At 42.9% G+C, this 22828-nt stretch overlaps 1 protein-coding gene and 1 pseudogene across 2 annotated transcripts in view; one reads left to right on the top strand and one right to left on the bottom strand.

The window, feature by feature from the left end:
- Nucleotides 1-22828, top strand: part of igdcc4 (immunoglobulin superfamily, DCC subclass, member 4) — a 134806-nt gene that overhangs the window by 101377 nt on the left and 10601 nt on the right. The window contains exons 12-18 of one of the 2 annotated variants that reach the window (XM_078241322.1): nucleotides 1027-1134; nucleotides 1380-1554; nucleotides 8243-8370; nucleotides 11349-11519; nucleotides 16915-17052; nucleotides 18440-18554; nucleotides 21001-21235. In XM_078241322.1, coding sequence (XP_078097448.1) covers nucleotides 1027-1134; nucleotides 1380-1554; nucleotides 8243-8370; nucleotides 11349-11519; nucleotides 16915-17052; nucleotides 18440-18554; nucleotides 21001-21235 — 1070 coding nt within the window. Of the gene's footprint in view, nucleotides 1-1026; nucleotides 1135-1379; nucleotides 1555-8242; nucleotides 8371-11348; nucleotides 11520-16914; nucleotides 17053-18114; nucleotides 18314-18439; nucleotides 18555-21000; nucleotides 21236-22828 lie in introns of those variants that run through there. The other variant, XM_078241323.1, reaches the window with a different exon arrangement.
- Nucleotides 4828-7939, bottom strand: LOC144511488 (dynamin-like GTPase OPA1, mitochondrial pseudogene; annotated as a pseudogene).

Here is a 22828-nt window from a genome sequence, read left to right as displayed (position 1 = left end):
GTTATACAGTGCAAAGATTGGTGTAGACTTGAGTTTTCTTAGCTCACTGTTATTTAATTAGGATCACTGGCACGATGTCAAAAATATAAATTTTACATCAAGGCAACTATGACTAAAGTGGTTATCTGCACACAGTATTGGAATATAGATAATTGGGTAGAATATGGCCTGTGCCCATTCTTGGTCCAAGATTTGGCAATGTGCCACCAAAACAGGAAACCTGAGGATTGATAGAAATTGCTCCTCAGCCTAATCTCATACTCGCCAAACTACGTTCTCGCCCAAAGGAAAGAATCAATTTTGAGCATTCTGTTTTGCTGGTGGTAACCCTCGGGTATGTCCTGGGAGTGGTTTTGAATAGGAGAATGGGATGATTGTAACTCTGAGCACCACAGGATTTTGCAAAAAAAACATTTCCAGAAACTTAGCAATTGTTGGTGGCCATGAAATTGCTGAATAATTTTCAGCAAGGCAGGCCTGGTGTTTTCCTTGCTCATGAGGTGACCAATTTGTGAAATAGGTTTGCAAAGTGGAAGTGATGTCAAAGATTAGCATGACCTTATTGAATGTGGAGCAAGCTCTGTGAGCTTTACAACCTACTCCAGTTCCTATTCATAATGTCCTTAAGGCCCCTCTCATCAGCTACTACCACTGATTTTTAAAAAGTGTTGGATACCTCTTTCTGGTGTGCACAGGTATGTAGTAGTAGACTTGGAGGAGAGATGTGAGCTCGTCCAAAATAGAAGAGCGAGGCCAGCCCAACTTCGACTCAGCTACAAAACTATTCATTGTGTTACTGATGTTTAAGCATCAAGCCACTACTTGCGACCCAAGGGCTGATGTAAATTGCACTCTTGTACTTCTACATGAGTGTATCTATAGGATGTGCTGGCTTCTTTCAGTTGAATCATGGCTGCATTAAAAGCAACTCGGAAAATATGTTCATTATCGTAAATTGTTACAGTGGCAAAATGTTCTGGTTTCTCTCTTCAGGAAACGTAATGGTTTATCTGTTTTCTCATTTAGTTTCAGACAGACTTTATGAAATCAAGTTGATTGCATTCAATAAACAAGATGATGGATATGCAGCGGTATGGAAAGGGAAAACCAAGAAAGCACCTGCCCTAACCTTAGGTGAGCACAAGTGTGAGCACACCCATGCTAACCATTGAAAGCACACGATAAATAAAATTGAACATAGAGAACACAACCAAATGGGCCTAACAGTGGTCCAGGAACTTCCAATTTCTTATTGTGCGAAAGGGATGTTTGATACGGAGTTCTAATTTCTCTATGTAAAACTACTGTGACTGAATTAACAGTATTTTCTATAGTTCTGCAAGTAAAAATACACTGCACCTCTGTGTTTCCTTTTTCAGATCTCCCAGTAATACTACCACCACCAACCCAACTACGAGCAGAATCCAATAGTTCCAGAGCAATTTGGCTACACTGGACTCGGCCACCATTCACTACACTTCAAATTGCAAATTATACTGTTCGTTGCAGTCCTTCAGGGCTTAAGAATGCTTCCCTTGTCACTTACTTCACTAGGTGAGTTTGAGTACCTCTAAAGCTTTCTTGAATTGGTTGCAACCAATTAGAAGTGAATAATCAGAGTCGTGTCAACATCCTAAGCCATGATTGAGGTTCCTTTCTCATCTTATTCCCAAATTTAGATAAATGACCTTTTGTTTCGCCCCACTTGCAGATGGTAAATTCTAAAGAAAACTTACCAAATTTGTTGCATAGTTTTGTTGAAACTATTGTTGTGTGTGGTGTGTGTGTGTTTTTTTTACACAGTATGTTTGAGCAACAGAAAATTTTTAAAAATTGATTTGGCTATTTTTAACAGCATTTCAAAGAAATCTGTGTAAAAGAGAAAAATTGCACTCTGGTAGAACATTTTAACTGCAATTTTGGATGCTGGGTTGTGCGCTTCCTGCCAATTCCTATGGGGGTTCAGAGTTTGTGACCTCATAAGGCTAAGTGTTGTACGATCCACATGGTTGAAGAGTGTGGTCTGCAGGTGTGTTCCAAATATGGTTGTTAAATTTTTTAGCTCTCTTTCTTCATTAAAAGACTGCTGCTCAGCAATCCTTGGGCATGTAGATGGTAGGTAGTACCTTTCAGCTGACCTATGTAATATCTTATTCTTAGGTTGTGGAGAGAAAAAATGACCCAACAGAAATAATGGAATAATTATTAAATAAACTTGTTTCTCCTCCTTGTGGAACTTGCGGATAGCGAAGAGCATTGTCGGGCAATACAGCAGGATATAGATAGGCTGGAAAATTGGGCGGAGAGGTGGCAGATGGAGTTTAATCCGGATAAATGCGAAGTGATGCATTTTGGAAGAAATAATGTAGGGAGGAGTTATACAATAAATGGCAGAGTCATCAGGAGTATAGAAACACAGAGGGACCTAGGTGTACAAGTCCACAAATCCTTGAAGGTGGCAACACAGGTGGAGAAGGTGGTGAAGAAGGCATATGGTATGCTTGCCTTTATAGGACGGGGTATAGAGTATAAAAGCTGGAGTCTGGTGATGCAGCTGTATAGAACGCTAGTTAGGCCACATTTGGAGTACTGCGTCCAGTTCTGGTCGCCGCACTACCAGAAGGACGTGGAGGCGTTAGAGAGAGTGCAGAGAAGGTTTACCAGGATGTTGCCTGGTATGGAGGGTCTTAGCTATGAGGAGAGATTGGGTAGACTGGGGTTGTTCTCCTTGGAAAGATGGAGAATGAGGGGAGATCTAATAGAGGTGTACAAGATTATGAAGGGTATAGATAGGGTGAACAGTGGGAAGCTTTTTCCCAGGTCGGAGGTGACGATCACGAGGGGTCACGGGCTCAAGCTGAGAGGGGCGAAGTATAACTCGGATATCAGAGGGACGTTTTTTACACTGAGGGTGGTGGGGGCCTGGAATGCGCTGCCAAGTAGGGTGGTGGAGGCAGGCACGCTGACATTGTTTAAGACTTACCTGGATAGTCACATGAGCAGCCTGGGAATGGAGGGATACAAACGATTGGTCTAGTTGGACCAAGGAGCGGCACAGGCTTGGAGGGCCGAAGGGCCTGTTTCCTGTGCTGTACTGTTCTTTGTTCTTTGAACCATTTTGTCTAATCCTGAGCACGTCCTCTTTAATGATTGTACAGTGTTTCTTTTCTCTCTTGGGTATGTTAGGTTTTGCTATCTGCTACAGACTTTTTGTACAGTTTACTCTACTTTCATCAGTTCAAAGTAAGTAAAGTGTTAAGACCATTGCTGGTAGTGAACACACTAGATGCTTTGCTTAACCCATTACTCCTACATGGAATGGAAAGTTGGTCCAGTGGTGATCAGCTAGGTTTCTTGGCCCCTTTTCCTGTAATCATGTATCTTCAGCATTGACACTGTTTCTGAAACCCCACTCTATTCACATGCATATAAAGTCTGTTGTGGTCACCTTGCATCATGATTGTGAGGAGAACACCATGGTTCATGGAGCACACTTGAAAATGGAATCCTGAAAACAATCATTCGGGTCAAATTGGGATCACAATGTGATTCTATACAATTTCCTTTGCTTGCAAACAATAACTGTCTATCACTCACCCCTACATGTCTTGGCACTCTGATTTTTCCCAATATTTTCTAACTTGGAGCTTCCAATCTGGGTCATGCCTATGTAGCTCATCATATTTGTGCTAGGAACTGCTCTGTGCTAATGTGCATCAATTTGCAAAAGGATGATCAGAACAATTTGTTTATATGATTTGAATTACTAAACAGCTTGGAACTGGAGTTGAAAAAGACTGCACAGGAATGAGATGTTGTTGTCGGTTGCTATCAAATAGTTTTCTTATTAAAACTTTTGCTCGTGTGTTTATTTGTCTGGTTTTACTGAAGGTATGAAGTTTAGCAATGCTCTGCCTTTTTGGTGGTCATTTCTGGTCATTTTATATTAAAGAATAACATTTGTGCAGTTTCTTGTTTGCCTCAGTGATATGCAGAGCTCTTATTAGCAAGTGAGACATCAAAGCAGTTTAGATAATTATCTGATATTAATGTGTGCCTTTACCAGATAGCAATAAACATATCATATTCCAATACACAGCCTCCTGAGTTTAAGCAGCATTAGTAAATCAAGATTCTTAAAACTTTGTTGACGCTGCTTCAACTTATTGTTGTACTCAGTGAAACGTTGAGCTATGAAGTACTGTTTTCTTGTGATGAAAATGGTTAACAGTGGAGCCAAAAACAAATTAGGGTGAGCACAATTGTCAAAGTGGTTTCTCTTCTATTGTTTCTAAGGCATGTGTGTTGATGCCAGACTGAGGTTATTTGCTGCAGGACGCACAACATTTTTGTAAATAAAAATTTTCAAATGCTGTATATCTGAAATAGAACTGTTGGAAATATACAGTATCTGCGAAGAGACTTAGGGCCTGATTTTATCATTTTGAGTCTAAGTGCTGGATCTGGGCGTCAAATAGATCCGAGCCTGGAATCCTCTTTCCAGCGCGCCCATACGTGTTTTGCCGGCTCCAGTCCGAACCGCGCAGTGGGCGGGGCTTAGTGCTGCCGGACCGATCAGAGCCCTGAACTGTGCATGCGCAGTTCGAAAATAAATCTGAAGCGGCGCGCCCGGGCGCGAAAGAAAAAAGCAGAGAGAGCGGCTCTCTGACCCAGAACATCTGGAGGGGCGGGGGGGAGGGGGCATGACGGATCATCCTCTTGGCGGGGGGGGGCAGTGGGAGGAGGAGAGGCATTGTGACGGATCATCTGGAGGGGGGGGGGTGTGGGAGGATGGGGGGATGTATGGCAATGTGTGATGAGAGACTGTTATTTTTCGTGATGAAGAGCTTCAATGAATACTTCTAACTTCCCTTGAATCTCACGAACCCTTTTGAGGTCCTCTGCTAGTTGAACTCGCCTTCCTGTCAACAGTTGAATTTTTTTAGCATTGTCATCAGCAAAACCCTCCAACACTTCTTTCACATTCTTTTCGAGGCATCTCACTTCAGTATTTGTTAGCTGTTGTCGGAGTGTGTTTGCTGTAATAGCTAGCATTCGCTGAATGCGCCAGAACAGGATAACATTATTGCATTTAAGCTCAGAATCTACAAAATGCCTTTGGTAATAGTGGAAACCTCTTCTGCAAAGATTACAATGGTTCAGCGATTCCATTAGGAAGTGTTTTCGGTAAACTTGGTGCCAAGTATCTTTAATCAGAATGGTGTCCACATCTACATCTTTGGCCTCCAGGTTTTTACGAACTGTTGTAATTTCATCGTTAGCAAGATAAGCTGTATGTTCCTCAGTGATGTTTAGCAGCCGTTCCAGTTCGGTTTTGGTTTCACTTCGAACATGCTGTTCTGGAGACCGTGATTTCCAGTAGAACCACCTTTCTTGCCAATCTGGCCCCACCATATCACGAATTACAGATTCAGTATCTCGAAGACGGGTTTGCAAGGTTTCTTCCAGGAAATGAATAGTTGCACCCCACTGCTGTTTGTCAGATATGGAACGATCTTCTAAAAAGCACTGTGCTGGATGGCTCACAGACTGTCTTCAGCCTGCTCATCCCATCTGTGACGTTTTATACTTTCATCTTTAACAGCATGTTTTAGTTTGTCAAAGATATCATCATGGTCCTTCCCTTTGTGCTCTGACATAAATCGAGCAAATTCATCCTCCAAGGTTCCCCAAGCAACCTCTACTGCTTTGTGAGGCAACTGTTTGTCAGTCCACTGCTTGAGCTTGGTGTCCACTGTGGCATTGAATGTGCCTGAATTCACAGACTGGGCAGCAGGAAGGTAAATATTCTCTATCACATGTGTAGAGACTCTTTCCCACAGTTTCCTTTGTAGAATCTCTTCCCAGTGTTTTGGAGTAACCTGACCTAAGCTGATCACTTCATCCAGAATTTCATTCTTCGCCTTCTCGTATAGTTCATTCCTGTCGAGTTCCCTCAGCCGAGGATAGTTCTTCCATTCAGTTTCAAGGTTGAAGCGAATAGCTTTAAATGCATCAGCCTGTTGTTCCACAGACTCGCGCACCATCTTCTAGAAACAGTCTGAAACTGCTAAGCTCAAGTTCTTAGTTGTCACTTTGATGTGCTTTCAGCATCCCTGTCTTCAACAATTTTGAATTCTGAAAGAACTCTCCGTCATAATCTTTTATGGAATCAATACCTTCATTGGTGTTGCCTCTACCGGTAACAAATGCAAAGTAACCCAAAGCCTTCATTGGAAACAACTTGCCTTCCACAATCTATTGAATCCGACTTGGACTGGCTAGGTTTTTCTCAGCTAGATCCACTTTGGTCAACGCAAAGATGGTCCTTCTGCCTTGTGGGTCCAGCTGGCTCACCAAGTCAGTTACAATACTGCGTTCAGCATCTACTGAACCATCTTGGATACAAAGGATAATGAATGGTACTGGTCGATCTTCCTGGTGCTATCAGTACTGTAACACCAGGAATGGCTGCCGACACCAAGGATATAATTTTTAGCATAAGCAAGGCTTACATGCAGAACCCTAATGCTGTGTATCGGTAAAGCCGCGATCTGCTCGGAATCGGGTGCAGATCGTGGTATAGGCCCGCGCCCAACTTTACTGCGATTTTGCGCCTGAAAACGGGCGCGAAGTTTTGGTAAAATCGGGCCCTTTGTCTCCACAAAGACTGTGTAGTGGTCACTCCTGCCGATACTTTTATGGACAGATGCATCTGCGGCAGGCAGGTTGTGAGGTTGAGGTCAAGCATGTTTTTCCCTCTTGTTGGTTCCCTCCAAATCTGCTGTAGTCCCAGTTTAGCAGCCAGGAAGCTCTGATGTATACATTTTTATTATGTTTTATTAAAATGCATCAGTGGGGTGGCACAGTGGTTAGCACTGCTGCCTCTCAGCGCTGGGGACCCGGGTTCAATTCCCGGCTTGGATCACTGTCTGTGTGGAGTCTGCATGTTCTCCCCGTGTCTGCGTGGGTTTCCTCCCGGGTGATCCGGTTTCCTGTAACAGTCCAAAAGGCATGCTGGTTAGGTGCATTGGCCATGCTAAATTCTCTCTCCGTGTACCCAAACAGGCGCCAGAGTGTGGCGACTAGGGGATTTTCGCAGTAACTTCATTGCAGTGTTAATGTAAGCCTACTTGTAACATTAATGAATAAACTTGTGATTTTTTTTTGCCTTGTGTAAGATAGTATGATCCAAGAAACAAGTAGAACTTGTTTATTATCAAGAAGATGTAGTGAGTGATTTCTTGCAATTCCCAGCAAATTTAGTGTTGTAGGCAATTTCATCTAGATTATATATTTTTTGTGATATTCAAGATATTGTTTCCTGTAAGGAAATTTTATATTTTTATTTAAGATGGAAACTTTAAAAAATTGAGATTAGACAGATGGTTTATGTTCTCAGGGTTTGAGCTATGTTTCCGTGGCAGCCTCATAACACACACAACCATTACTACGTTATGTGCTGTTGGTGTTTGGTGGATTCATGGAGCTTTTTCCCGGAATAAATAGATATTGTGAAAAATAACTGAATCCAATTAGTGGTTATATGTGAAGATTATTTTGGATAATGTGTGAACAGTAACTACACATGACGGTGTAAAAGCGAACATTACTTCATGCAAATGCAAAAGCTCTGTGAATATAAACACAACACATTAGCATTAAATGTAATATCTTAGTATTCAGTGTTTATAAATGTAAAAAGGAAGATGTGTGTTTATATAAGCACCTTTCACTGCCACTATATCCCAAGGCACTTTACAGCAAAGGAACTGTGTTTTGAGGTGGTGTCATTGTTGTAATGTACGAAATGCAGCAGTCATTTTTGCATGCAGCGAGTTCCCACAATCAGCTATGTAATAGTGATCAAATAATTTGTTGTGATTAATATTGACTGTGATACTGGGGCTAACTCCCCTGCACTTTTCAATATTGCCATGGGCTCTTCTCCATTCACCTGAGGGGGCAGATGTGGCCTCAGTTTAACATCTCTTTTGAAAGAAAGCACCTCCAACATTGCAGCACTCCCTCAGTACTACAGTCAACCTAGCTTTTGTGCTCAAGTCTTGGAAGGGGCTTGAACCACAACTTCTGACTTAAGAGGTGAATGCTGTCAACTTACTTAGCCCAGCCGATGCATTGTAAAAGCATAAACAAAAAAGCGTTTTAGATTCGTGTGTGTATGAATACTTTGCATGTTAAAATTATTTTCCAGCATTCAATCTTTTTTGGCTGTTTCTAGCTCTGAAGAAGAGATTTTTATCACTAGCCTGAAGCCATACACCAGGTATGAATTTGCAGTCCAGTCCCACGGAATTGGCATTGATGGACCATTCAGCGGCATTGTAGAGGGATTGACCTTGTCTGACAGTGAGTACAAGATTGTTACATTTCTAATCAATGATTGTTCCACATTTATGAGTAGTGCTTCTGAGTTTTCTTTGGTATTCCCCAAGATCTGTTGCACGCCTCGCTGGCTGCAATATCAGAGATATTGGGGCTAATTTTCATCTTCAGGTTCCGTTCAGTTTTAAAACGTTAAGAACTGGTGCAAAGTCCACTTAATCACATTCATTTCTCTGATATAAACAATTTGCATTACTATTAATAGTCAGATGCAAGTCAGATTTGAAGCCTTGGGGACAATTAATAGGGCCCCACGATAAGGAAGATTCAAAAAAATATTCAGAGAGTTTTCAAAGACATCTCAATCAATTAATCTTGCCCAAGATCAAAAGGATAATAGTTTTTTCCAAATGTGAAGCAAAAAATGAAGAGAAAAAATTGCTAGACAGAGGTGTGAGTCGACAGATAAGCAATGGAACAGTTGGAACCCAATATCTTTGCCGCAAGAAGTTGAGCTGGTTCTGGTTACACTCTGCCATCCTACTATACAAACCAGCATTACAGCACGCCTGCAAGTAAATACAGCTAATTTTCAGACCACACCTAAAGACATCTGCTGAGCTAGGCATCATTAGAGCAGGTCATAACAATCATTCTCTTGCGTGCTGGTCTTCTCCATCAGAAATGGCAAATAGGAACGGCAGAGTTTCAGAAGTGCTGTCATCTTGTGGATGTAACCAGTTAGGCAACATTGATTTGTGGGCCCAAAAGAGAAAATGCTGGAAAATCTCAGCAGGTCTGGCAGCATCTGTAAGGAGAGGAAAGAGCTGACGTTTCGAGTCCACACGACCCTTTGTCAAAGCTTTTGTCAAAGCCTTTGGAAGGAGAAGGCTCCACCATCATGATCTTTGCCAGAGCGAGGAAATGCCACCGCTGTCTTAAGTTGCACGCATCTGTGAACGCTGGCAGAAAGGCATAGAATGCTTCTGGCATCTAGAGCGGCTTTGACAAAGGGTCATCTGGACTCAAAACGTCAGCTCTTTTCCCTCCTTACAGATGCTGTCAGACTGGTGAGATTTTCCAGCATTTTCTCTTTTGGTTTCAGATGCCAGCATCCGCAGTAATTTGCTTTTATCCATTGATTTGTGGGCACTCTGACAGGCTTTCCTTCATGCAGTTGCCTGTAAATTGTGACCTGCTATGTTCAGAGTGCTTCTGAAGAACTTTGAGCATAGGTTAGCCAGGCAGTCACATCTCACAAGGATGTCACTGGAGGTTGTCTGATCAGCTGCCTTTGGAAGGAGAAAGCTCCACCATCACGACCTTTGCCTGAGCGAGGAAATGCCACCGCTCTCTTAAGTTACAAGCATCTGTGAGCACTGACAGAAAGGCATAGAATGCTTCTGGCATCTAGAGCTGCCTGATAGCTTCCATTGGTTGCCCCCTCTCAAAAATCAGCACAGAAGTTTCCCATTGAGAATCTGATAGAACAATAAATATAGTGCGAATGCCTGAAAGAGAAAATCTTTCAATAAAGACCCTGATGTAGCCAAAAAACCTTTGGAATTTGTGTCCTTTAAACATGAGCCTGAAAGTATAGCTTCGAAACCCTGGATGCCAGGTTCTCCAGGCATTTATTGAACTTGGCATCTAGCATGCTTGCTGGCCAGAGTATGGAATTGGGACTTAGACTTTATTTACCACTGATATTAAACTCTGGACTACTTTAGTGAGAACTTGCAACATCAACCCTAAATCCAGCAATACATTTGATTGGGGCTGAAATCAGGCAAGACTAATTTCCATCTAATTCACAGTTTGGTGCAACCTATTTTATGTAACAGAAAATGGCCATTGACATCAAAATGAGCCAATAAACGTCAGCTTTTGCAAGTGGCTTTTCCAGCATTTTAGCTGCCAATTTTTGGTTGGCTGGGATCATGTATTGTTCTTTAGCTGATCAAGAAAATTACGTTCATCATGTTTCCAGATCTATATGACCGTGTCTCTAATATTTTGCACTGAATCTAGAAGATGTATCTCCCACAAGATGTTCGATACAGGTCATGGAAAGATAAGTGTAGAATTGTGCTTTCTGTGCGGATTGCTGATTGTTCTTCTGGGAGAAATACACTGATGCATTGAATTTGTCAATAGAATTATTGCATCCAATCCAGTAGCAGTTTATGAGATGCATCTTCCAGTGAAACAAATCCCTAGGAGATTTTTTAATCAAATTAACTCAGTAGGTTTATTTTCAGTAATAAGATGGTTGAATCTATGGAAAGTATCCTGTAATAAGTAATCAAACGTCTTGTATCATTTTGAGGGTCCCAGGGCTGGAAAACCACCTGTTTAATTGACTAGTTGGGGTTGAAATTTTAATGGTGTTGCATGAGTATCAGCATCAGGACTGCAAAAGTGCAAGTCCTGTTCAGGTTATTGACACCTGTTTTCCCTGCTGGTAGATTTGACATGAGATCTCCAGCAAGCTCCTTTTTGGCTGGCACAATGGGAAATATCTTCTTGGAGGTAGGAAATTTGAAAGCATTTCTTTTTGAATCTTTAAGAAAGATTTTTGTTTTACATCCTATCTCTTCACTCCAAGTCCCCCATTGCAATCTCTGTTCTGGTAGTTATCATTCTGGTTAGATAACCTGCTTCCAAATCCCATGTTTTTTTCACTGCTGGCTGCTGGAAATCACAAGATGAACCTGGACAACTTGCTCCCATTTCCTTGGTATCCACTGTGTGGGTCACTAATGGCCCTGCTGAAATGAGAGATAATTTTATTGTTTGTCTAACGTGTGGAACAGAATGTTGATATGCCTTTTTAATATTTAAAATAGTGCTACCAAACTGCTTTTCATGCACTCAATTTTGATTCACTATCAGAACAGTATGGCATGCACAAGAAGGATTAGTGGAAGTTCTTGAAATTGTCTTTCAATAACATATCCAGTGTGAACCTTAGTTTCTTAATAGTCCTTGTTTCTTCTCAGAACCTTCAACTCCTCCGTCAGACATGAAGCTGAATCCAATTAATGCCTATTCAGTCAGAGTTCGATGGCTGCCTCCAACAGAACCAAATGGCATTATAGTCGAATACATTATTTTGTATAATGCAAACTACACGCAACCTGATGACCTATGGAATTCACTATCCAAGGAAGGTGAATATTGGGAAAAACAGTCAAAAATAATTGTAGGCAAGAAAACTGTGCTTTGTATCCCCATTAAATACCAATGTTCTGCTCGCTTGCTATCTGAAAATATGAGAAAAATGTCATCACCAGTTTGAAGATTTAGGAGTGTTAGTGACATTTTATCTAGTTTATACATTTATAAGTTGGGAAACCCGTGAAAAACCCGTGATAGCGACCAAGCTCACTAGACACCACTTCCAATTAGACTAAATTTGTAGTTCAAGTTATTTCTTTACAGATGCATTTTTATTTCCTGCATTGGAAAATATCAGATATTAAAATGCTCACACCCATTATTGTTACGCAGTAACTTATTTAAATATATATGTATTGTGGTTAGAAGATAAAGTTCCTTCTGTTGACTGGTAACAAAATAATTCCTGATATCAAAGTTTAAACATTCTAAGGGTTTCTGAAAAGAACATGTACTACCATTCAAGATATGCTTTAAAAAAAAATTCTCAGCAAATGAATTACTTTTGAAGCATAGTCAAATACGATGGTCAGTATAGAGACAGCAAGTAAAATAAAGAACAATATAATCTGCTTTCTTGATGTTAGCTAAGGGATGTATGTTGACCAGGGCAATGGTGGAATTCCCCGCATTCATTGGGACCCTGAAAATAACTGGAACCTTGGTTTAACATCTCATTTTTTAAAAATTCAGTACTGCATTGAAGTGTTGACCTGGATAATGGGCGAAATCTTACCAGAAAATGGCAGTGTTGGTTCCGGCATGAAAAACGGAGTGATTCCCACCAACGGCGCAGGCATGTTTTCAGGCTGAATCTTATGCCTCATTAGTAATAATTTTATGCCCAGGAGAATCATGGCACTCCTGCAGCCAGCACTGGGGAGCTCCATATAAATGGCTCCCCAGCGCTTGTTGCACAACGACTGCAAGGGATGGCAAGCAAGAAGGCAGCACTGCAGTTTTTGGTGGGGGCCCTCACCAGGGTGCTTGATGGAGTGGAGCAGATGTGGGCTACACTCTACCCCTGTTCCAGGAGATGGCCTTCCAGCAGGGTCACCACCTCACCACTCGTGCTTGGGATGCAGTGGCAGCCTTGGTCAGTGCAAGCTCCCTCCAAAAGAGGATGGGGTATCAGTGTCAAAAGATGATGAATGATCATCTTCGCTCAGCCAGGGTAAGTGAACCACTCCCAGTCACCCACTGGGCTCCCTTGCACCCCCAACACTTTCTCTCACTCAACCACCTTGGCTTTTGCCAACACCAGATTCCCCCTCCCTCCCACACTCACCATGTTCCCCAGTAGCTGCTATGCTCCTACCCAAGCCCCATGCTTGCCGCACCTCATCACTACTTTAAATGTCAACACTCCCACTACACTCTTTTTCTCTGTCCTTGCAGGACAAACTCGATCACAACAGGCGTCTGCGGGCACAGCCATCTGGCGTCATGCCCGAGCTGAGAACGCTTTTGTGTTTTGAGAAGCATGCTCTCAACCTGGCCGGAGAAGAGGTAAAGTGTGCTTGCACTACTGCTGAAGTGGGGGCAGCAGAGAAATGTGAGAATCTCAACATGTATGCTGTCATTCATCAAATCTTGAGTGAGTAATCAATGTCCGTTCCTCATCCTCTGTAATGCATTGATGCCATATCCCTTCTCTTGTAGGCTGACCAGCGGAACAGGCCAGACCAACCTCGTGCCGAACATCTCCAACCTCACCATTTAAGAGGCATCACAGCTGGCACCAGCACAGATACTTGCATCTTAGTGGGTTCACTAAGTAGGCAGGCTTCTGGATCACTCACTGGTCCGAACCTCGCAGGTGGAGGTAGGGACATCCCAGGGAACCGGCACTCGAAGGGATGTCGGAGCTCAGGACTCTGCTGAGCCCCTTGCCATTGATGTGCTCCTGGGCCTGGTCATTCCACAGCTGCTGGAGTTGCAACGATAGAGTCGCAATTATCAGGAAGGGATACAGCAGCCACCCTCAAAGGACAAGGCCGATTGCAGGAGTCCCGCTGTCTTCTATCCAAGGGTGTGGCACTGCACGCCAAGGCCAACATTGCAAGGGTGGTCTCCACAGTGGAGACTTTGGTGCAGGGCATGCACTCCATGGCAGAAGTTGTTCGCACCATGGCTCAGCGCGTGAGCTCCATCGTGCGGGGCTTCGATTGCATGATGCAGGCACTGGTGGGAATCCACAAATGTCAATGCCAGACGACGGCAAGGCTTCTGGACCTCACTCCAGCTACCCCTCCATCTCTTGGAGGAGCACAGGGGCCACTGGGAGCCCGAAGTGAAGAGGATCGGCTCTCCAGCCAGGGGGACTCTGGGCCCCTCTAGCCAGTCTGGTACCCGCTTCCCTGCGAGTTACACATCGCCAGCTCCCGACGCACCTGTGCTGCCTGAAAGCAGGCCTGGATACTCAAGGTCCAGGCTCCCCAGGGTTCGCCCACCAAGGTCAGCTCAGACAAAAGGGAGGTCAGTAGGCCACCTCCACCTCAGATGTGGATCCTGGGGATACACCTAGATGTAGTGGGAGGGTCAAGAAGATTAAGAAACCACAGGCACTTAGTGGACACAGGTGAATATAGGCCCTAGTGTAGATAGATCACCATTTTGTTTTGAATGTTTGGCAATAAATTTCACTTTGTTCACCCACAGAGCCTTCACCCTGTCTGTTCATGCCACCAAGCTTGGGGGAACCACTATGCTCACCCAGTGCCTCGTCCCTGTGGAGTGAGAGAACGGCAGTACTATGTCTCTCTCACCCTCTTGCCAGCCCCCACTGGGGAATGGCGCTCCCTCGGCTGCAATATGGACAGGAACCCAGGAAGGCGGACACAGGAAGCACTGCCTGCATACCAGCCTACACAACCCCTTTAAAGTAAGGAGCACCCCGACATGAAGGGAAGTTAAGGCCTGAAAGTGACACCTCCGGGCCCCTCTCCCTGAAATGGCAATTCTGGGACCTCTGGCCCTAAGTTGAACTTGTCTGTGTCCCCTGCGTCCTCTCCAGTGCCTCCTGAGCAACGCACACCATGGGGGGTATTGGCTGTCTGAGCGCTCCCCTCCAAAATTCTCTTTGGAGGTTAAAGTGCCAGGTTCACACTTACTTAGACCTGCTGTAAATGGCACCGGCTGAATATCCTGGAGACAGTACTTGCTAATGACATGCTAATGTATTAAAATAAGCTTTCTGCGGTCCCGCAGCGTGTTTCAGACCACTCCGCTGGCGAGGGCCCGGAAGATCAGAACTTTGAAAATCACCGGCGTGAATCGTGTTTTCTGCATTTTGACCGAATGCCGCCATTCCTGCAGACAGGGTGTGGGCTCAGAATTGCCCCCTGTGTGTTTTAAGTCTTAAGCGTGAGGCTTGAATCTGCGACCTTCTCAGTGGTGAGAGTGAGCCAAGCTGAAATTGTCATCATTTGCAACTCCTAGAGAAAAGACTGGTTATTCAACAGTTTTTGCAAAATTTGTGTTCTGCATCCGGAATTTGCTTCTTTGTTCAGTAAACACTTTGCTGTAAGACATTTTCAGTCAGCTAACAATATCTTCATAGAACCAACTGTATCAAATTTCCTTCAGTTACTCCTAACCTGACTAGATGTTTGATGCAACTTTTGTAACACAGCTTATGGAGCACACAAGATTTCGAATCAGACCTCTCTATTCCGGTTGTTTCACCCATCTTATGATTTGAGACATATTGGGCCCAATTTTACCATTGCGTTGTGCCTGTTTTCGGGCGCGAAAACTTGGTAAAGTCGGGCGTGAGGCGAATAGCACGATCCACACCCGTGTCTACGCCGATTCCCCCTTTACCAAGGCCCGAAAATGGACGCGATCGGGACCGCGCCTGAAACGGGCGTGATGTCAATTTAAATACATGCAAATTTGCATGCATTTAAATTGACTTAATGAGCTGGACGTCCAAACTTACCGGCATTTGCCCCATTACCATCACATTCGCCCGTCCAGATTCGGTGCGAAACAGACATGCTCTGCAAAGCGGACACTCCAGCTTCTGAAGAGGTAAGTTCAGAGCTTCCAGCAGTTCTCTAACTCAGATCGATAGTGGGGGGTGGGGTCAGATCATCCTCTGATTTGAGGGAGGGTGGGGGGGGGGAGGGAGGAGAAGGGAGGCCCGATGTATCTCTGGTGAGGGAGGGGGAGGAGGGAAGCCAGATCGTTCTCTGGTTAGGCCAGATGTATCTCTGGTGGGGGGGGAGGAGGAAGGCCAGATGGATCTCTGGTGCGGGGGCAGGGGGGCTCTGTTGCCACTCTGCGGGCGATCCGGGAGGCAGGGGGGGGGGGAAGTGGGGCAGGGGGTCACGATCGGTCTGGGTAATGGGGAGTGTGGGTGGATAAGGGGGACAGTTATGTTGTGGGAGTAGGACGATGTCTATGGGGGCCATCGTTCCCGGGCCACTTTTTGTGGCCCAGGAACGACGTGGCAGGGAAGCATTTTTCAAATTTTTTATTGCGCATGTGCAGTTGAAGGCTCTGGTCGGAGCAGCAGCATTTCAGGTGCGACAAGTCCCACCCACCTGGTGATTCAGATTCATGACTTTTTTTTCAGGCAGAGTGCATATGGGAGCGCCTGAGAACAGGGTTTATAAGTCGGATCTGAATCACGCCCAGATTGCAACATGTTTATGAAGAGTAGTTTTAAAAAATGATCACGACCTCATTACCTTGCAGCCATGGATAAATTGCAGTCCACTCTTAATCACAAGATAAGATTTTGATTTATAGTCTATTAAACAAAACTACTTGTTTCTGTGACAACTCAAAACTAAAATAATTTTGTATTTTTAAATCAGCTCCATCAGTTTTGGTCTTGTTCACTGAACATGGACATAGCCATGTTTTTATCCAGATTAAGATGCCTTCCCACTTCACAAGGTTAGTGATGGTGCAAAGCTAGACCTGTGACTCTTCAATGCTAAACTTGAATTATTGATTGGATATAAAAACCCAAACAACTGCAGCAAGGCTCAGTTTTTCAGAGCCTATTCTGCATCATCCTGGTGTCAGGTTGGGTTCTGCATTTCACTGTAACTGCAGCTTTGCAGAGTAAAATTACTTTGCACCGATCGAACAGTTACGGCATATGCGCAGCCAGGGAACAGCCTGACTAAAAGTTAAAATTGGGATCTAGCATCAATGGATGGGAGACTGTTCATTCAATTCAAGGTAAGACCACATGCTGAAGAATGCTCAACTTTATACATGTCTGTGTCCAAAACAAGTGTTCCCTCAATGAAGTAGTACCATGAATGTCTGCCTATAACTGGGAAATATTACCAGCTATCAATTGGAGTTGGGTTGTTGATAACAGTTTGTGTTACGAGTGTCTTCAATAGTCATTTTTGTTATGCTTAGGGCACATTTTCAGTACTGACGTGCAGGGACTACAGAGTGATACTCGTTACTTCTTCAAGATGGGTGCAAAGACAGTTGTAGGAACAGGACCGTACTCCACAACGAAAGATGTGCAAACCTTGTCTAAACGAATATTAGGTAAGCTTTGACAGTTCATATGCTTCTTTGGTATTCTATAATTTGGATATGTATTATAAAACACAGAACTAGAATGGTGAATAAATTGTTCATGCATATGTGCAATATTAATTAACTTTATTAATAAGTTAAACGATCAAAATTCAATACACTCAAATCACAAGTGTGGAATATTAAACAATTTTATGCAATCGCAAGTTGCTCTGCCTATGAATCAAGGGAAAAGTCAATCAGACCAGTCCATTTGAGATGCAGTGTAGTTTCTATGCGAGACATCATAGCATGCAGTAATTTGATTTCCATGACTGCAGGTGAAAAATCACATCATAAATTACTCTTTACAACATCAACCAGGGTGTTCAGTGGTTCATGATATATAAGCTCAAAAAAACACATTTCAATTACTTTTTTCCTTACCAAAGTTCACTCTTTGCTTTCTGATAAATGTTGGCACCTTGCTGGGGCATGTTACATGGGCATCTGTCACCTTCCAATATGTTAAACAAGTGGTCAGTCTTAGCCACCCCTCTTATCATTGCTCCCAGATAAGACTGCTGTTAATCCTTGGGATAGCTGTCGGAAGGTTCTGAAATTCATTTCATCCCAGTCTCTCAACTCTTGATGACTTCAATCTCGGCTTAGGCCTCCAGTTGAAACACAGCTTGATCTAATCTTTACACTTTTTCTGCCCGTTTAAATGACCTCTTAGCTCAATTATTGCAGAATGTTCTGTTTTCCTGCAGTACTAGGGGAGCGTGGATGCTGCCAGAAGTTGCCCCACATACATAATGACCTCTCACCCAGGGAAATGTCAGATAAAGATGGGGTTAGAGCACTGGGTGAAGAAGTCCTGCCCCAATACTCAATGGGCAGGAAGAGCAAATTCCAAGCCATTTATATCCTTTTTATTATAAATGAAATACCCTCATAAGAAATGTCAGTCTATATTGTAATGGAATGAGAACTATGCTGATGAATATTACTAATGCTCACGCTGCCCTTTGGCTGCTGAAACGTTGCAGTATGACTGCTCAGTGCTCATTTCACTATTTATGTGTTAAGCTGACCTGCCCTGATGATGCAGAACGAATGATGTAACATTCAGCAAATTGAAACTGGAGGTCATTAATCTGCTACCTAAAATGCTGAAGTGTTTGTGTTTCCATAAAACATTAAACTGCAATGAATTGTGTGAGAATATTAAAGCTAACAAAGCTCCTTTCATGGAATTAAACGGAAATATATGTGCTTTGAAATTCTGGTGAGTACTTGAAGCGAGGTTTGTGCTAATTTTATTGCTGGGATGATAACATACACCTTCAATTTTATAATCACTGATGCATGTTACAGAAGTGACAGGCTACTGACTGTTTTCTTTTGCTCTCAGGGCTGCATGATCTTCTTGATATACATTCAGTGACAGGCATCATTGTGGGTGTCTGCCTTGGGCTGCTTTGCATTCTCTTTTGTATCTGTGCCAGTTTCTGCAACAACAAACAGAGGTAAAGAGCTAAGTCTGCCTAATGTATTTGTTTTGTTACTCAGTTTGGATAATTAATCTGCAGTGAGCTGTTCAGGCTGTGTTAACCATTGTTAATCGTGCTATTAGGAAGAGAGTTCTAGGATTTTGACCCAGTGACAGTGAAGGAGCAGCGATGTAGTTTCAAGTCAGGTTGATATGGGATTTGGAGGGAATCTTGCAGGTGGTGGTCTTCCCATGTGTCTGCTGCCCTTGTCCTTCGAGGCGGCACGGTAGCACAGTGGTTAGTACTGCTGCTTCACAGCGCCAGGGACCCGGGTCCGATTCCTGGCTTGGGTCACTGTGGGTTTCCTCCGGGTGCTCCGGTTTCCTCCCACATTCTGAAAGACGTGCTGGTTAGGTGCATTGACCCGAACAGGCACTGGACTGTGGCAACTCGGGGAATTTCACAGTAACTTCATTGCAGTGTTAATATAAGCCTTACTTGTGACTAATAAATAAACTAGAGATCATGGGACAATCTCAGCAATCCAAGTGAAACTTGTCTCAAAATTCTTAACTCAGTGCAGCCTCACAGCAAATGACTATTCACAGTTGGTGTTAACAATTCCACTTTTAGGTTTACAACTAACACACTTGGAATATTATTTAATGAATTTACACTAACTGCCTTCACAGTTATACTGCAGATCAATACATATTGAAAAATATTAACTGTATTTTGGTGCTTTAATATTATAAATTGTTTTTCCAATTTTTTTTTTTAAGTAAATAGACATGCTCATCAAGGTGTCAGTACTGATTAATGTAAATGAACAGTTGACTGCATTTTGCTTGTAAATCAGCATCACGCACACAGAGCAGGTATTATGCAGCTGATAAACTGCCCCGTGGTTAAAAGGTTCCCTTTAGTTCCCTTTTAATGGCGCATTATGAACACAAATATAAAGAGCATGTTTATGATTTTGCTACAAATGGTGGACAGAGGAAATATCTCTATTCCCTCCGCCTTTCTGTTATAGCTTGAGCCCAGTCATAGAGTAGGAAGTCCACTACACATCTCGTTCTTTGTAAATAGTCATTTGCTGTGAAGCTGCACCAACTTGGCACTGAGTTATAATTGAGACCAATTTCACTTGGATTGCTCAGATTGTCCCATGACCTCTACCAGCTAGAAACAGAAGAGCAGCAGAAGCATGGCAACGCCGCAACCTACAAGTTCCTCTCCAAGTCACATATCATAGAATCCATACAGTGCAGAAGGAGGTCATTCGGCCCATTGAGTCTACACCAACTCTCTGAAAGAGCATCTTATCCTACCCTATCCCCGCGCATTTACCATGGCTAATCCACCTAACTTACACATCCTTGGACTCTAAGGTCCATCCTGCCTTGGAACTATACTGCTTTCCTTCAATGTTGCTGGGTCAAAATCCTGGAACTCCCTTCCTAATGTGTGGACTGCAGCTGTTCAAGGCTCACCATCACCTTCTCAAAAGCATTTAGGGATGGTCAATAAATGCTGGCCTAGGGTGGTCACATCCCCGTGAAAGAATACATTAAAAAAAACACCAGCAATTTTTAATCCATTAATCTGATTCAGGTTCCAGAGGTGAAAAACCATTGTTATAACACTGCACAACTGAATCTGTGAGCAAAACGTTTAAAAAATTGCTTGGAATTTTATTTCCTTTTCTCTGAAGTGTACTCCTAAAGATGATCCTGAAGATAGATTTTTTTTTCCACCATGCCCTCCTGGTTTGTCCAGCTTGTGTGTTTTTAATGATTGAGAAGTGTGCTGACTAGTATATTCTTGAGTCTCTCCCTGTGCAGGAGCAAGCATGCCAACGTTACAAGAGCTGTCTGGTATGGGTCTCTATTTTCTGCCCCCTTAGATCCTCCCACCCGCCATCTAAACCCACGGCCGCTACTACCCAGAAGGAGAAGGGCAATAGATACAAAAGAACACCACCACCTGGAAGTTTCCCTCCAAGCCAGTCACTATCCTGACTTGGAAATATATCGCCGTTCTTTCACTGCCACTGGGTTAAAATCATGGAACCCCCTACCTAACAGCACTGTGGGCATACCTACCCCACGTGGACTGCAGTGCTTCAAGAAGACAGCTTGCCAGTTTCTTGAGGACATTTAGGGGTGGGCAATGAATACTTGCCTAGCTAACGGAATCCACATCCCTTGATTTAAAAAAAAACTTTCTTCCCCACCCCCTGCATTTTTCACCTAACCAACATGCCTGGTGTGTTCTCCTGTTAGTATTTACAAAATTTAAAATTCAAACACCCTTTTCATAGGTACTGTTTTATTGTAACTAAGTCCCATCAGAGAAGAAATGGCAGGTCCAAGAACAAAGGGTAATAAATAATGTTCAGGCAGTTATTTTTGTTACTTGGTTGATGCTGAAGTAAAAGCATATAAATGTCTAATCTTGCATATCCTTTCATTGACAGAGAAGGTTCCTCAGGCCCCGATTCCCACCTGACTACCGAACATGCTCACTACCGCAGGACGAGGAAAGCATCTTCAACTCACAGTATTTCCCACCCCCATGCACACGAGCTGGAAACACTGATGTCTGCTCCGGCTGAAGATCTTTCCCTATCTACCAAGATGACGGAACTTGCTGAGGTGCAGATCTTTATGGATACCCGTCTTCCAGATGATGGCATTCGGCTAAAATTAAAGGTACTTTTTGACATGTTAAATTGTACTCTTAAATATAATGGCATATGGGAATTATGGGGTTAGTGATTAGGAGTCGGCTGAAATATTGGTAGTTCACAGGATTACACTATGGATATGTTGCCTATTAAAGGGAGTACGTTGGTGAGAAGTTTTTTTCCCTCCTGTTTCATCTCTGTCCCATAGAATGTGAAAATTGCTGAAAAAGGAGGCATTCTGTCAAAACATTTTGTCTTGCACTCATCAGGACAGATGCACAAATATCAAATTTCAAAAGGAACAACAAATTATACTGCATGGGAAAATGGTTCTGATTTGTTGACAAATTAACTGAGTGAGGTTTTGCCATGGAGAATGAAACAGGGAACAGTAATTCTCCCAAGCTTTTGTTCAAATTGGAAAAAAAGTGAAGTCAGTTGTGGCTGAGAGATCTGTGGAATGCACAAGGGAACAATTGTCCTCCATGCTTTTGCTTAACTAAAAGCGGAAAATGCTTGGACATGTTCTTTCTGCTTGCACAGGACAGGATCTTGCATATGAATTAATGATCTTGCAAGTGATCAAACCTGACAGCTTTAAATTGAGATTTTGTGATTGTGCAACACTTATTGAACAATCCCTAGTGTGCTAAGAATTACATTAACAACCCGCTTAAGATTATCAGTCAGACTCACAGTGTGGCTCACTCACATGCAGGACCTGTCTTCTGCAGGCAAAACAAATATGTTCAGGCATTGCACCTTTTTCAATTAAACAAAAGCAGTTGAGCGGGGAAGGGGGGTGCAGTGCAACTGTTCACTGGTACATTCCCCATGACTGTCTCAACCAGTCAGAGTCTATTTGTCAACCAAAGTATAAATTATTTTTCCCTTTAAAATTCAGTATCCTTTTGTCTATTCTGATGAGTGGAAGACAAAAATTTCAACAGCATGTGCCTATTTTCAGCTGTACTTAAGTTCTGTACTACCAAGGACATGAAGAGTTAGTTCAGGAAGCTTAAAAGGAGAATCAAGAAAATAACACTTTTTAACATATTGCTGATATAATTCTCCCTTCCCATAAAGCCCCTTTTCAGGCATTGTTTCTCTACTAATAGTCCATCAACACTCTGGTGATAAAATTGTCCTGTATTTAGCTTCTAACAAAATGTTCTCTTTTTTAATGAGTTATTTTATACCACAGATATGCTGCCTTTAAGCTTTGAGGGTGGCATAATGAAAATGTCACAGATTATTTGTCTTCATGCATCTCAAAATGTATAATGTTGCCCCAAGCATAACTGAAACCCTACCCCCTGTGCTTCAAGTACTTGCTCTTTGTGCATACACTGCATATTTTTGGAATGCCTGTAAGCACTTGGGCCAACTTTCTAAGAGATTTGCATCATCTGGAAAGATCCACTTCAGTGAACAGGTGGATGTTGCATTGGTATCTTGTTTAAAAAAAAAACGCAAATGAAAGCTTGAAACAGTTCCAAGTCTGGTATAATGAGACCGATTTACATGAGTCGGGTGATTCATTTCACACCCTGTGTCAGTTAATTTAGCAGCCCCTCTTTAGCCTATCCCCATCTGATAACTAAAATAACACTCTGTC

This window comes from Mustelus asterias, chromosome 24 (assembly GCF_964213995.1).
Source record: "Mustelus asterias chromosome 24, sMusAst1.hap1.1, whole genome shotgun sequence".
Lineage (NCBI taxonomy): Eukaryota > Metazoa > Chordata > Chondrichthyes > Carcharhiniformes > Triakidae > Mustelus > Mustelus asterias.
This window is presented reverse-complemented; position numbering and strand designations above follow the sequence as displayed.